The 15,163-nt window shown below is 35.1% G+C and overlaps 1 protein-coding gene across 6 annotated transcripts in view; it reads left to right on the plus strand.

Moving 5' to 3' along the window:
- The window catches only part of VPS13B (vacuolar protein sorting 13 homolog B), a 438,036-nt gene that overhangs the window by 251,438 nt on the left and 171,435 nt on the right, over positions 1-15,163 (plus strand). For 3 of the 6 annotated variants that reach the window (XM_048287160.1, XM_048287161.1, XM_048287163.1), the window contains 4 exons: positions 392-506; positions 3,152-3,293; positions 5,059-5,467; positions 10,992-11,103. In XM_048287160.1, coding sequence (XP_048143117.1) covers positions 392-506; positions 3,152-3,293; positions 5,059-5,467; positions 10,992-11,103 — 778 coding nt within the window. Of the gene's footprint in view, positions 1-391; positions 507-2,538; positions 2,606-3,151; positions 3,294-5,058; positions 5,468-10,991; positions 11,104-15,163 lie in introns of those variants that run through there. The other 3 variants (XM_048287162.1, XM_048287164.1, XM_048287165.1) reach the window with 3 other exon arrangements.

The raw sequence follows: 15,163 nt of genomic DNA on the forward strand, positions 1-15,163 counted from the left end.
GTTGTTAGGTTACCTCATGCAAACTAGAATTCAGTGTCCTTCTTTGGCATAAACTTTCCCCTTTTAAAAAACTAACCACACAAGAGAAAGAAAACTTTAGTATAATTAGAGTAAATACCTCGGCAAATTTTTTTTCATTTTTTCATTCCCCGCCCCCCCCGGAGTTACGCTATAAATACCTAAACTAGAAAACCCATATGTATGTTTCTCAAGACATTTGTATAAAAAGGTTTGGATTCTAGTGACACTTGAATCAAAAAGTGCTTTATGAGAAAATTCTGAGTAGAAGTAGCATAATCCTATTTACAAAATGTAGTGTCTCAGATATATCTCTTGCTTAAAAGCCTTCAAGTTTCAGATTAATAATTTTTATTTTCTTTGACTATTGCAGAAGTCTGTATTGTCAGTGAATTAGAGGATCTCAGTGCCTCAGTGGATATGCAGGATGTCTATACCAAAATCAAATGTAAAATAGAAAGCTTTAATATTGACCATTACAGAAACAGGTAATTCCTGCGAGTTGTTATGCTTTAATTTCAGGCTGAAAGATAAAGGCGGGTTGTGTTTCGGGTTTTTTTCTTCTTAATTCTTAACTTGAATTTAAGGTAGATATTCAATTTCAGTTAAATTCTTTTAACCTTTTAAGTAATAAAAATCACAATTGTGTTTCCTCAGAATTAGATCTAATTCCAAAGAAACACATAGAAATCATTGCAAATTTAGGAAGGTGTTTTTTTCACACTTACTGCTCTGTTGATCCATTAGACCAAAATAATTCATTTTAGCTTAATGTCGGGATGGGAAATTCCTGAAATGTTGGTTCATGATGTGCTAGCAAGAGCCAGTATTTAGTGATTTATGATATCTTACTCTTACATGCTGAAAAGAAACAACTCAATTTTTCAGAAATGTCTATTGCTGTGGCAAAGCAGCAGTTAATGTCATGCAGAGAACTGAGCTGATGACCTGTGTTGTGTCACATGGCACAGTATTGTGCAAAGACGGCCAAGTAAAACTTCAGTAATTAATCTCACCCAGTGTATCATCAACACTGTGTGAATTCAGAGTAGGTAGCAAGGCCTAGTCTGCCTTTCCACTTTAGCAAGTCCTGTTGTCTGGATGGTTTGCTACACCAACGTGACTGTGTCATTTAACACCCATGTACACAGTTCTACAGACAGATTGCGTGTGCCACCTTCTAATTTGTACTGCCCATGAGCACACTAGCCTTGACAAGGAGAGGGCCTATGTAGTCTTTGTTCAACTAGGGTAGCGTTTGCCATTACAGATCAACAAATTCCACTACAAATTAAGAGATTAAGAGAAAACAGAATAGTTGTCTTACTCCTTGTGAGGAAAAACATAGTTAAAAGCTTTAGCACAGCATTTGGCATTGAAAAAAACGAAAATATTTTGGAGGACAAATCATTTTGACTTGGGAACCAATGTCTGCAAGGTCTTATTGAATGCTTATTGTTCCCTGTGTATAATAGGAAGGAGATTTAGTATCAATTTAGCAACGTTACCATAATTTCTTTATGATTTTATTCCTTATGAGCTGTCTTAAAAATTATTTCAATTTCTGTCTTTTTGCCTAAGTTAAAAATGCAGTTATTGTTTGTACATAATGTAATATTTGCTAATTAAAGTTTTTACTTTATTTTTTAAAATCTTTTAAAATCATGTCACAATGCAGGAGTGCCGAGTGTGTCCTGGGGGGCATCAGGCACAGCATCACCAGCTGGGCAAGGGAGGGGATTGTCCTGCTCTGCTCTGCACTGGAGTGGCCTCATCTTGAATATTGTGTGAAGTTTTGGGCGCCACAATAGAAGAAAGATATTAAACTACTAGAGAGCATCCAAAGGAGGGCAACAAAGATGGTGAAGGGCCTTGAGGGGGAGCGGTATGAGGAGCAGCTGAGGTCACTTGGTCTGTTCAGCCTGGAGAAGAGGAGACTGAGGGAGACCTCATTGCAGTCTGCAATTTCCTTGTGACGGGAAGAGGAGGGGCAGACACTGATCTCTCTATGGTGCCCAGTGACAGGACCTGAGGGAATGGCCTGAAGTTGTGTCAGGAAAGGTTTAGGCTGGATATTAGGAAAAGGTTCTTCACCCAGAGGGTGGGTGGGCACTGGAACAGCTCCCCAGGAAAGTGGTCACAGCCTCAGCCTGACAGGGTTGAAGAAGCATTTGGACAATACTCTTGGGCACATGGAGTGACTCTTGGGGATGGTGCTGGGCAGGGGCAGGAGTTGGACTCGATGATCCTTGTGGGTCCCTTCCAGCCCAAGATATTCTATGATTCTGTGAAATCCCAGTAGCCAGTTCCTCTTAACAAGCTTTGGGGGAAAAAAACCAAAACAAAACAACAAAAAACCCTAAAAAACCCCAACAAACCCAAAACTTACTCCACTTGACGAAATTATCAGTCTTCTCATTTATATTTTCTAGTCTATTTGGAGTACCTTTCCTGTGTGTAAATCTCTGTGGACTTAAACCGAAAGCAGAGAATAGACAAGGTGAACTTTCTGTCTTCCAGGCCAGGGGGAGATTGGCAGTCAGGACATTTTGAAGGAATTTTTCTACAAAGCAGAGAAAAACTTTTGGTGAGATTTCTTTAGTAAACTAAGGTGCTTACCTCAATAACTCTTCTTAAGCAACATACTTCACTTTATTCTTCTATATATTAAAAAGAATGATTACAAGAATTGTAGTACAAGGCACACTTTAACACTTAAAATCTAAACTCTTCTAAATAATACTGATTTTGTAACATATGAATACAGCTTTACACAGTGTCTGTGTTCTTGTAATCTTTCTCCTTGTTCTGTTAAAGCTGTCTGCTGAAAATCCAGGGTAAGTTCCTTTTCTACACACAGGATTTTACTATATTTTTATTCTCATATGTCTTGACCTCTTGCTGTAGGTTGTCCTTTCACATAAAATTTTACAGTTACCTTTTTTAATCTCTATTTTTGTTTGATCTGATTGAATTTCAGCTTTTTAGGAAAATGTATGGCATAGGTATATCTTGCAGTTACATCGAAACATGCAAGCTAAATGTAAGCAATTTTTTTGCTTATAGCAACTTTTTTTGTTTCTTTGTTGTTTTTTTTTCTTCCGATCTTCCATGCCTCGTTCATTACCTCAAGCCTTGGGGAAGATTCTTGGTCTCTGGGGCAATATGGAGGTGTGTTCCTTTCATGTACTGACAAGCTGAACAGACGTACCTTGTTGGTTCGACCTATCAGCAAGCAGGATCCTTTCAGTAACTTCTCTGGCTTCTTTCCCTCTGTAAGAATCTTTTAAAAATTTTTTAATACAGAACTTTCACTAATAAATGCTACCAAAAAAGAAAAAGAAAAAAAAAACCCTTTAATAATTTCTTGTCGTTTAATTTTTTTTGTACTGAATATATTTCTTGCTTATATTGATTGTGTTACTTGTGTTATTTCCATCTTATCCTTTAGTAATAGTTGTCATTTTTTAGTAGATAAGGGAATGAGGGTTGATAGTTCACAATCTTGTATGTAACAACAGACAACTGAAGTCAATGAGATTCATTTATGTTAGAAGTGAGCACATACAGTATGTTTGAAGGCCAAATATGTAAAAGCCAGTACTGAATGCTGCATTTTTTAGTGTAATTCTGAGATCTACTTAGGGATTTAAGTAATTGGTATTACTGCAGTATACCTTTATGCAGCCTTATAAAATTGTTTCTCTGATTATGATAATGCAACAATTAATAATTTCATATTTGAGTCTTTCTTTTAAATGCTTGGAACATTACTTGCAGATTCAGAATATCCCACTGTGAAATACTTAAGCCATTTTCTTCTTGCTTCTTTATCCTTGAAGGACTTTATGTGTTATGACATTGGCCTCTTTATCCGTGGATCTATGGAATTACTTTATGTTAGTGAAAGTTCTGGATGGTCTGATTTATTTTCATCATGAATATTGATTGGGAATACTTTCTCTTATTCTATTTGTTTCAGTTCTTATTGTAAATTAATTTACCAGTTTGTTTTAATTTGTTCAATTGTAAAAGCTTCCAGTTTTCCACCATTTAAGCTATGTATCCTGTTTATTTAAGAAAGAGGTGTTAGTCTTCTGCAACAATGTTTAAATTAAATTAAGTTGATTTCAATCAAATATAAGATGCTAAAAGAAGCAACTACTTGCAAAATATAGTTGCTTTCATTTGAGCTTACATGATTAAAGCTAATATTTAAATAATCTTACAGAATTCTGTCAGCATGTTTATTACATTGTTAAAATGATGTTTTTTACATTTTTCCATCATTAACAATGACTAAAAAACTTTCAAAGGTAATACGGAAACTGTTCTATACATCTTGTGGGAGCTAAGCATTTAGTTGTCATCTTCAGCTAGACAAATCTGTCTTAAGTGAAGGAATCTGCTATTTTTAAAGTACAATGCAATGTATCATGAAATTATGTGCTTTAGCATGAAGCATAGCTATTTTCTTTAAATACTCAGAGATGATGAGGCAAAACCAGTTCAATACTTATTTAGGTGACTATGGGCTGTTTATACACCCATTTTGAGATGGGGTGAAGCTATCTCAGCACCCGAGTGATATTTTAACAGCTATGGTGTCTGCACATACAGAAGGAACAATGCAGAGGGAGTAACATCTACAAATGTTTTAAGTGAAGGAGGAATCAAAATATATAACTATAAAAAATACCAGAAAGATTTGGTAAATGTATTTTCTTGAATATATGGGGTTTTTTAGCTGATTAGATATGACTTTGGTGAAACATAAATAATTAGAAAAGAAAAAGATTCTGAGAAATTCATGGTTTTAGATGACCCAATGCAGAGAAGTGTGGACATGCGGTGGACAAACTGTGCATTCAAAAAAATGAAAGGTGTTTTGGTTTTTTTTTACTATTAAATGACTGTAGAAAGCTACTAGAAAATATAAAACCCTAAACATCCTAAATAACCAGAAGTATGGTAATTGATGAATATTACATGTAGATTTTTGCAGCAGTTCATTTCTTTATTTATTTTCCCTTGAAACAGACAACTGCAAAACTTTTAGATGGTTCACACCAGCAACATGGATTTCTTTCTCTCACTTATACAAAAGCTGTGACAAAAAATGTCCGGCACAAACTGATATCAAGAAATGAACGAAGAACATTCCATAAGTTGTCAGAAGGTCACACTGATGGTTCTCCTCATTTTCTCCATGAGATCCTTCTCTCTGCTCAGGCCTTTGATGTGGTCCTCTGTTTTCCTTTGCTAAATGCAATTGCAAGCATTTTTCAAGCCAGGTTGCCAAGGAGTCAAAAGGAGAAAAGAAAATCACCAGGCCAACCAATGAGGACTCATACTCTGACTTCCCGCAACTTGCCTCTGATTTATATCAACACTGGTGTAATAAGAGTCTTCTTCCCCAAAAATGAGGAAGATCATCATACTGCAGAAGGTACAGTATTTTATGTTAGAGCTTTGTTGCTGTTCAGTATTGTAGACAAATACTTCTAGTTAAGTCACTGACCACTGCTTCAGTTTTAAAGCTCAGAGTTAGGAAACATCTAACATTCATGCTACTTCTCTGCACATTTGCTCAAAATTTCTTTTAGCAATTTATTTGATCCTTCCTTTCCTGGTAACTATAGAGTTTGCATTTAAAATGTGATTATAAAGAATGGTCAAGAATTTTGGAAAGAGAGCCCAGTTCTGCAGTGTTGATTTGGTGTCGGTTTTCGTTACACTGGTATCAGTGCATGTTCCATAGACACCTGTTCCAGCAGTGGAGTGTAAGCAAGCAGCCTTAGCTCTTGTGGATATTGACACCTGGAAAACTGTGTAGTAGTAAAACAAGTAGATATCCTAGTTTAGTTTGAAAAATATTATTAAAATGTACCTAGCAGATGATGCCCAACAGATGATGCAGTTTAGCACTTTAGTTGAAGCTATTCCAGCTCTGTTGTGCAAGGCTTTCAGGTATTTACAGAATTTGGGTAGTGTAAGATGTTCATAAATAGCTGTGATCAATGGATAATGCTTGTTCTGTAAGATACTGTTTTCCCTTTGTATATAAAAATATATTTCCATCCCTGTTACAATCTTTATATATCCCTGTTACAATCTTTATATATAAATAGAGATGCTGATGTTAAAATTAGACCATGTAACAGCTAGTAGGAGTACATTCACTTCTCACAATTCTTCTAGAGATTAAAAAAAGTAATGTTTTACTAATATCATGATATGTTTACATAAGTTGTGTAGGTATGGAGGATTTTTTTACCATTATGTACAACAACACACAATATAATCCTAAGAGTATAGTCTTTAGATTTTTCTCATAACCTAATTGCAAGAAGTGCATGCAGTTAGAATTTACATAGATCATTTTTTTGCCAGCATCCTCTACAATTTTCCAACTGGGAATGCTGAAAACACAGGAAGATAAAATTAGACTGGCTGTCTTGGCAAGAAAGAATTATGATTCTAGTTGGAAGGAAGTTCTAGGGCAAGCTGTCAAGGAAATTTTTTGTAAAAGTATGTTTTTGTAGCTCTGTAGCTGTATACTTCATTAAAAAGAATTTATAAAAAAAAATTGTCTTTTTGCTGTTTCTTGCTTAAGAATGCCTGCAAGGAGCAGAATTGCCATGGTTAAGCAGTCAATGTAGGAAGAAAAACTGTATGCTTTTAAAGCATAATGCTAAAGATTATCTTTACTAAATTGATAAGAAAGCCAGCTACGCTCTTCCACTGGAAAACTCTGAAATAGCATCACTATGACAATAAGTACTGTTCTTTCATTTCTTCTTTCACCCCAGATTTTCCCAAAGTCTCATTTGTTTATGAACACTAAATAAATTGCTTCACTCTTCTCCTGCTTATTGTCTACAAGAACAATATAAATTAGAAGCAATAAGGAGCAAGAGTTGAATAAGACCCACATCTCTGTTGTCTTAGGTCAGAAGAGTGTTATATATTGTGGAGATACGCCTCCATAAGATTCTCCTTCATCATTTATTGACTAGGAGAGATTTTCAATCTAATAAGACTTGTGTGTTTCAATTCCTGATCACTGCAGTAAAAAAAAATTATTTCAGTTTTTCTTCAAGTCAATTGTCTGCTATTCATACTGATAGCTACAAAAACTACCCTTCTCCCAAACCCCACATGTAATTGTGACTTAGCATGTATAGTTAAAAAAAAAAAGCACACAAATCTGTTGTTTACTCGCAACTTGCACAATGAACTGCGGTAGACAAATATAATAAATAAAAAAAAACTGAAATAATCAAAATCGTGTTTCTTCTGGGGAATTTGCATACATGCATGCATGACTACACCCACAATTTTATAATATTTTAGTTTCATGGTTTTTGCAGCAGCACCAGATTAACATTTCTTTTTGTGGTAGATCTGAGGGCAGCATTCTATCCTTGGCAATAAGTAATGCTGCTTTCTCTGAGTTTGATTTGTTAATACATCAGGTGGTGTTTCAAACTCTGGCCAACAGCCCACACTTATTTAGCGATGAAGTAAAGATAACTAAATATATAAAAGCAATATATGACAAATAGGAACAAGAATTATTGTACAGTAGAAGACTATAAGTAAAAAGTTTAAATTGCAAAAAACTGATAAGAAGTTGTAAAGACAGAAAAAATCTACATCTGGCTGGTTGGAGGACAATAACAACCCTTTTTTGTACAAACTAGGAGCAAAATATCAGGAATCACTACAAAGGACATGATAAATTTCTTGATAGAGAAAAAGAAAAGGCAGCACACTGAATAAATGTATGTCCTGCATTTGTAGAAGTGATATATTCTTGTCACGAGCAAGACATGACTCTCTACTTTGAAGTCTGTCCTAACATATGGTCTGTAACATCCTCCTCACTTACTATTTAAGTTTCAAATCAGTCAGGCTGAGTAAGTTGTGCTCAGGGATCTTAGTCTTCTGAGGCTAATTTTTAACACACCTTGGAAGAACAGGTTTTAGACAGCTGAAGGTATATCTAGTAAAATGAAAAGTGTAATGTTCAAATAAAATTTAAGACAGGTAGTTTTTATTGCTCTCAGAGAACATAAAGGAAAAAATATTACAGGATTCAGTTAATAAAGAATTACATATTTGTTACATGATAATAAATATGGTTTTATGGAAAACTAGACTTTTTAAAAACATCTGATTTCCATTCTTCATTGTGGTTTCAATTCTTAGTTGATAAAATGTTATGCAAAGATTTGATATGCTTAGACTTTTCTGGAGCGTTTGACTTTTTGTCTCATGGTATTTAATTTAAATACGTCCCCATACTGTGTCTGTGGAAATGTTAAATGAATTAAAAATGGCTAACCAGGAGTCTAAAAAAAGAAAATCCACAAAACCTCATCAATTGGGAATAATAATGAAATTGGTGTTTAATAGTCTGAAAGTAAATATAAAACCATTGCTGCTATCATCAGCGACTGTTGCAAAGAATCTCCTGAGGCTGTGCATCCGGGTTACTGTGTTTATATCACTGCTTGTAGAAAATACAGTAAAACTTCTAAAGCTAAAGTTACAAATCAAGGAAACAGTTTACACAGACTGGGTCTTCAGGACTGGAGAGACTATCCTGGGAAACAGTGGCTGAAACAGCTTGAGGGTCACAGTGGACTGAGGGAAAAGAAATAAGGGAGGTAGCTGTACTTCTGCATATGGCAGATGATGGAATATCATGTTCAATTTGCTTACTGTTATAAAACTGAGTATTGATAAAAGTAGAGAGGGTGCTGAAAACTATCACAAATGTTAAGTGCTAGATGAGAAGGCTTAAAAGGAAGGATTAAAAGAGCGTAATGTATTTAGCTTAGCAAAAAGATGACTGAGAGGAGTGGATAAAACCAAATGAGATTGTGAACAACATTATTACACTTGAATCTGTAAGATTTTCCTAGATTATACTTATATTGTAAGTATAAAGTAATATATGTACAGTATTATATTGTAAGTATACTTAAATTGTAAGTATGTTTTAAAATGTAGCGTAGATGTTTTTCCCCTCAAATTTTTTAATATCTGCTATGACTGTGATTGTTTACTATATTATTCCCATATTTTGAAAAGCATGGGTTAATGAATGAAAGTATGAATTCATCATAAGTCATATGACTCTTTAGAAACCAGCTGAATATATTAGTTCCTGTGATATTTTTCTGGTTTAAAATTGGCATAATTTATTAACCTACAGTAAACTGTATGCAAAAGGTCCATGCCCAGCCTTGAAATAAACTCCTAAAATACTTACACAATAGAGATCGTTATGGGTAGTCCTGTGTTTATTTTGCTTTGCTAAGTGTCAGAGACAAATTAAAATTCTTAGCCTAAGATATATTTTATTAAGAACCCCTTCCCAAGACTAAGGCATTTGCCACCTAGTTAAGTTGCAGTTACAATCAGATGTACATTTAACACCATCACTCCATTTTCTTATGTGAGTATTGGAAAGCAAATATCCAACACCTAAGTGTATAGTGGCAGTATTCTAGTACTTAGTACAATGCCTTACTAATTTTTGAAAATACGAGTTCAGATTTAGTCAGAAAATGGAGTTTTTCATCAGCTTAACTTTTGTATCTCATTTCTAGCAACCAAGCCATCTGTAAATAGTTTTGTTTTGCTTTGGGGGGCTAAAGGATTTGTCTTTACTTTGTAAGTACATGAGGTTCTTTTAAATAGATCACTTGTGTGCTAATATACTTGTGTATCACAACTTGTGTTCCCACTTCGCCGCATATTTACTGGGGTATTCCCTACAACAGTTTGAAAATACCGTATTAGAATTTCTGTGACTTCTTCGATCTGTTCAAAAATAAACATGTCTTTATACATATTTAGCTGCAAAGCATGGTGTCCTTTTCACCAAGACATTATTGGTCTGAAGAAATCATTTTTTAAACTTACAGATTTTGCTGATTCTTACCACACCAAGCATTTCACACTTCAGTAAAATATTTAAACTATGTTCTACTGTAATCTTGTTTTCAAAACTCATATACAAGAATCTTGCAGAACTTCCTTGGATGTGGGAGCAAGTGTGATGTTGTTCCATCCGTGTTACATCTCATACAGGTGTTGCAGTGAACCATTTCCCTTTGGATGATGAACTCTTTGAACTGACATCACATGTGCTCCGGAGTTTCCTAGTTAATACAGAGTCTTCTGAGCACAACCTTACCCAAGTGTTTTGTCTGTGCCTGCTGACAGAGTTAGCTTTCTACAAAAAATCTGGTGCTGTTTTATTTCTGGGGAGAACTTTGGTTTTCTATCTAATATGACCACTGCTTTTATAACTAAAAAACTTTACATGTGGCTGAAATTTGAAAATTATGGAGATAAGTGGAAAGCAGAGATTTTTCTACTTGGAATAATTTTGTTACTGATGTGAAATTTACCGTCCAGTACTACATCTTGTTCTTTGTATATGTGTCAGATTTCAGGTTCTCTTGTTTCAGTCCTTGTGTTTGAACTTTTCATGTGTGTTGCAGCCGACTCCAAATGCTACCAGGATGGTTATATTGTGATATCCTGCAGTGTTTTACATCTAAATAATAAAAACGGTGCACGATTCAGAGTGGTTTACATGCTGATATTTCAGCAAATAATTATTGGAGAAACAAACAGATCACAAAGATTCTGTGATAAAATGATTGAAGTAATTTTGAAATAAACCTCCCCCCCAAAAAAGTGTCAGAGAAAATGAGAAGACACAGACCAGGATTTGGTGGTGTGATAAAACTTTGGGGAAATGAAATTACAATAGTTTTGCCTTTATGTATCACAGCAGGGCTATTGATTTTATGTTGCTCCTGTGCAAAATTGAATCCTTAGCAAATATTCTTGTGTACATTTTTTTTTTATAAAGTAGTTTTTTAGTGTTCCTACTATGTGCACTTCACTTTTAATCAAACACATATTTTCCTCTCTCCTAACTACAGCTAATCCATCAATTAAAGAAGACACTTTGGTTCTCAAGATTGGATCTGTCTCTATGGCTCCTCAGGCTGACAACCCTCTTAGTAGAGCTGTGCTCAGAAAAGACATTTATCAGTAAGTGTCAGGGGAAGGGTTTGGCCTTTCATATATGGTCTCAGAAAAATTCATTCTGGGAGAAGTTAATTGATCAATAAAATGGGTATGTGCAGCCTGTAAAAATACTTTTCACATACAATCTTTTGATATTCAAAACCAGGTTTTTCTGATTTTCTTCACTTGTGGGCTTTCAAATCCATTTAGAGAAATCAAGTTCTGCTGTGAAGTGCTGATGAATAACAGAATTTAAATGTCAAATCACTGTGAAGTTTAAACTCACAGATGAGAACATTTTAAGGGGCTTTCTTTTATTCAGCTACTACTAAGTTCACCTTAGAGAAAAGGAAATTTTTTGTGACTACCAAAGTGTTCAGTAGCCATATAGTGAGAAGGAGATAGATCTTAATAATATAAATGGTAAACATATATTCAAACTGTAGGATTCTTGATGTCATGGAGATCAAAGCTTAAAGGAACGCAAACTTCTAAGGAGCTCTTTCCCAGTAAACACATTTTCTGTGAAAATGTCATGCTCTGGATTGTGTCACTAAGTATGTGCAAACCACACTAATCATATATAGGCAGCAAAACTGGTGAACATATGTAATCAACATGATAAAAGTAATATATGATCCTTAGTAGAGTTGGCACTGTTGCCAGACATGAAAGTAGGGTTGCAAATAATACCAAGTGAGAAAAGTCACAGAAATACAGATGAACAAGTGTCATATACTTCCCGTTGGTCTGTTTTTCAGATGTGGCAGTATTTTTAACTACTTCATAGTGCTCTTCAATAGAAATTACAAACATCAAAATCTTTTCCCAGCAGTAAAACATTTACTGCCTAGAAAATGACAGCAAGTTTTACTTTTGTCAAGACTAGGATTTTTAGGAGACCATGAAATATCTCCAATTTCACTTCTGATCACTTAGAAGTTGTAAGAGAGTATTTTTCTTCATATTTCCATGTGGAAACATTTAAATTAATGGGTTTGCTTGTATGTTTGGTTATAGTAGTTTATCCTTTGGTTTTTTTCCCTTTTGTTTTTAAATGAGCATTGTATCTTTTGTATTATGGAGCTTTCATGGAAGAAGTCTTACAGCCTGGCACTGGCAATGGCTTTGGGTGGCAAGGCCTGATCCAGCTCTCCATGTGCTCACAGATGAAAGAGATCTTCCAGACATTTGTACAGGCTCTTCCTGCTTCTGCTCTTTCCATCTGAGGAGACTCCCATCTGATACCTGCTTTAAGAGTTAGAGACCCAAATGTAGGTTCCACTCTCCTCATAGCAACAAAAACTTTATCAGAAAAATCCCTGGTCATAAAGTGAAATCTGCAATTACCAGCTTCTGTAAGGTCATTTCAGTCACTGAGGGGAACTGTTTCTTGTATGCACATTACAAACCAGTGAGTAAGCAACTCATTTACATCTAAAATCAATGAGGCTATGCTAGTTAACATTTTTGAGTCTGTATCCTTGCCTTTGTGGCTTTACATGAAATGCTGAAATTCAGTGCTTTTCGAATCACTCAAATTACTTAAAGGTTCTGATGCTATTTTGTGTTACGGTCCTGTGGGTCTTATATACATAAATGTTCCAGACAAGATTTGTGCAGTATGTGTTTGGTTTTCATAGTTTTAATGCAGTTATGGTATGCTCCAGTCCTCCTTTAGAAATCACGACACCAAATGAGTAAGGTAGAAATAAGAGCTGGGCCAGAGACATCTGACTGCTACTGGCATTTTGTGACCACTCTCCCAATATCATGCTTCCTATGTCTTTTTCTGAGTTTTTTGACATTTCAAGTGATTTCCTCTGCTTCAATGACCACTCTCCTAATTTATCCTCATCTGTCAAATGATTGTCTTCTCTTTCTTTCTTTAATCATCCAATCATACTAGCTTTACTGTTTCTAAGACATATCAGAGCAGAGCATCAAGTTACTTTGTAGCATTTTATGGGACAATATTGAAGTTGGTAGAGGGTGATTTTTGATTTTGGGAGGAAAGTGACTATTTTAATCTGTTTAGGCAAGCTTGAACATTTTCAAAGAATAAAAAAGAAGTTTAAATTAAAAATATTTAGATTCCTGTTTGGGGTTGAACTAGATCCATTTTCTAATTACAAATCCTTTGATTCAGAACAAAGTATATCTACAGAGGCGGGCTTGAAGATATCTCTTCATTTTTTTACATGGCAGTCACTGCTGTTAGACTGCTGGAGTTCTAAGTAAAGTTAATTTCACAATTTTTCAGTTGTTTCTTAAATAAAATAGTACAAAGGATTTTGTATTGTTGGGCAGGACATACATTCTGTATACAAGGAAAAAAAAGCCAGTGGGATATTATTAACACATGATGTTAGGTCTAATGTTAGTATTTGTTTCTCCAAATATGAAGAGTTCTTCTTACAAAGTATTTGTCCTTTTTAAACGTGCCCATGGTACTAGATAAAAAACCTGGAGCTAATACAAAATGCTTAAAAACTGAGTAATAAAATGAGCAAACACACACAATATGTAGCTCATGTACTTAGGTGAAAGATTTCTTAGTAAATACTAAGAGAGGTACAAGTAATACAATATCCAGTGTAAGAGACTCTAAAAAAAAATAAATTACAGCAGCCTGTTGGTTACTGAAGAATTAGCAGCTACAGCATCCTATTAATCCCAACATGTCATCTTCTGTCTTTTCCCAACCTCTCTTCTCTAATTTGATGCTGCTGCTTTTAATAGAATAAAAGAAAATAAATTGTTGTCTGAACCACTGTCTTTACAGTGTTTCTGGAGTGGGGACACAAACTTAATTTGTGGTGTCACTTTGCTTTAAACAGTCTTCTGTTTAGGCCTGAACTACAACCACATGCAATTAGTGTCACTTTTGTAGGGCTTCATGAGAAAGAAGAATTCTGGCTTCTCATTTAGAAACTGTTCTTTTTGGAAAGGCTGAGAAACATGGCTAGAGGCTGAATAGTATTTCCAAATATCTTTTGAATTTGTCCCATAAATTTATACATGAAAAACTGCATGTGCTCATATGTCATTAGTAGAATGCCAGTGCATGAAAGGTAAGTTTGGTACAGCTCCAGGTCATACTAAATAAACCAGACCACTTTTGGCCTGTAAGTTGAAGTGACTCCACCTATTATGTCTTAGGAAAAAGAGCTTACATGCTAATTTGGAGAGAGAACTAAACTGAAAATGGAATGTTGGAAAAACAATGTGCCTCAAACATTTGGGCACAAATATCATTTCAGGTGATTATTGGAAGTTGGAAAGAAATGTATTGACATAACTTCAGTTTTCCTATCCCATATAAAATTTAGTCTATTTCCTCCAGTAGAAAATGGACTAATTTAGTTTTGACTATTAATGTGTAGTAAAGAAAGATACATGCACCATAACAGCAAATTTAGGGTTCCTGAAAGAAATATGGTGACACATTTCTCTCTGGTGACAGTAAGAGACAATGTCTCTTTTTCAGTTTCTTTTTTCTGCTAAATTGTAGGAGTTGGTTTGTTGGTTTTAATGATTTCTCATATCCTCTGGTTCTTAAACTTCAGCTCCAGCTGTATTTGTCTTCCACAAATATGACCAGAATTGTACATTGCCATCAAGAAACTGCCAGTTCTGTTGATTGGAACTCTTGTAGATTATCAGAAGGCCTTGGGATGGGGCCGGGGAGCAGAATAAAGGAGGTTTTGGATAAGAATGCAAGAAAGGTAGCTGCCTAGCCTGGCTAAAGGGAGGGAAGAACAGTTAATTGAAACTGTGAAGGAGTTGGTCAGAGTAAATGAAGTTTCTGCTAAGCAGTGAAGAAGGGAACTGTATTTTTGTGGGCTTTAACTACCTTATTATATTAAACTTGGGATTGGGAGTGAGTGAGGCTGCTGCTTGTAGATGACTCTGCAGGCTGCAGAAAAACAAGTTGATGTGGTCATTTATTGCTTGTGTGATTGTGCTGTGTGTGTTAGAAGTCTTGAAGTGGCCAAATGAGTAGTCAAATACATTTGACAAAACAGGCAGAAGTCTAGCAGTTTTGGGGAGGAAGGATGTTGAGATCAGGAAATCATATTAA

This window comes from Corvus hawaiiensis, chromosome 26 (assembly GCF_020740725.1).
Source record: "Corvus hawaiiensis isolate bCorHaw1 chromosome 26, bCorHaw1.pri.cur, whole genome shotgun sequence".
In the NCBI taxonomy this organism is placed as follows: Eukaryota; Metazoa; Chordata; class Aves; order Passeriformes; family Corvidae; genus Corvus; species Corvus hawaiiensis.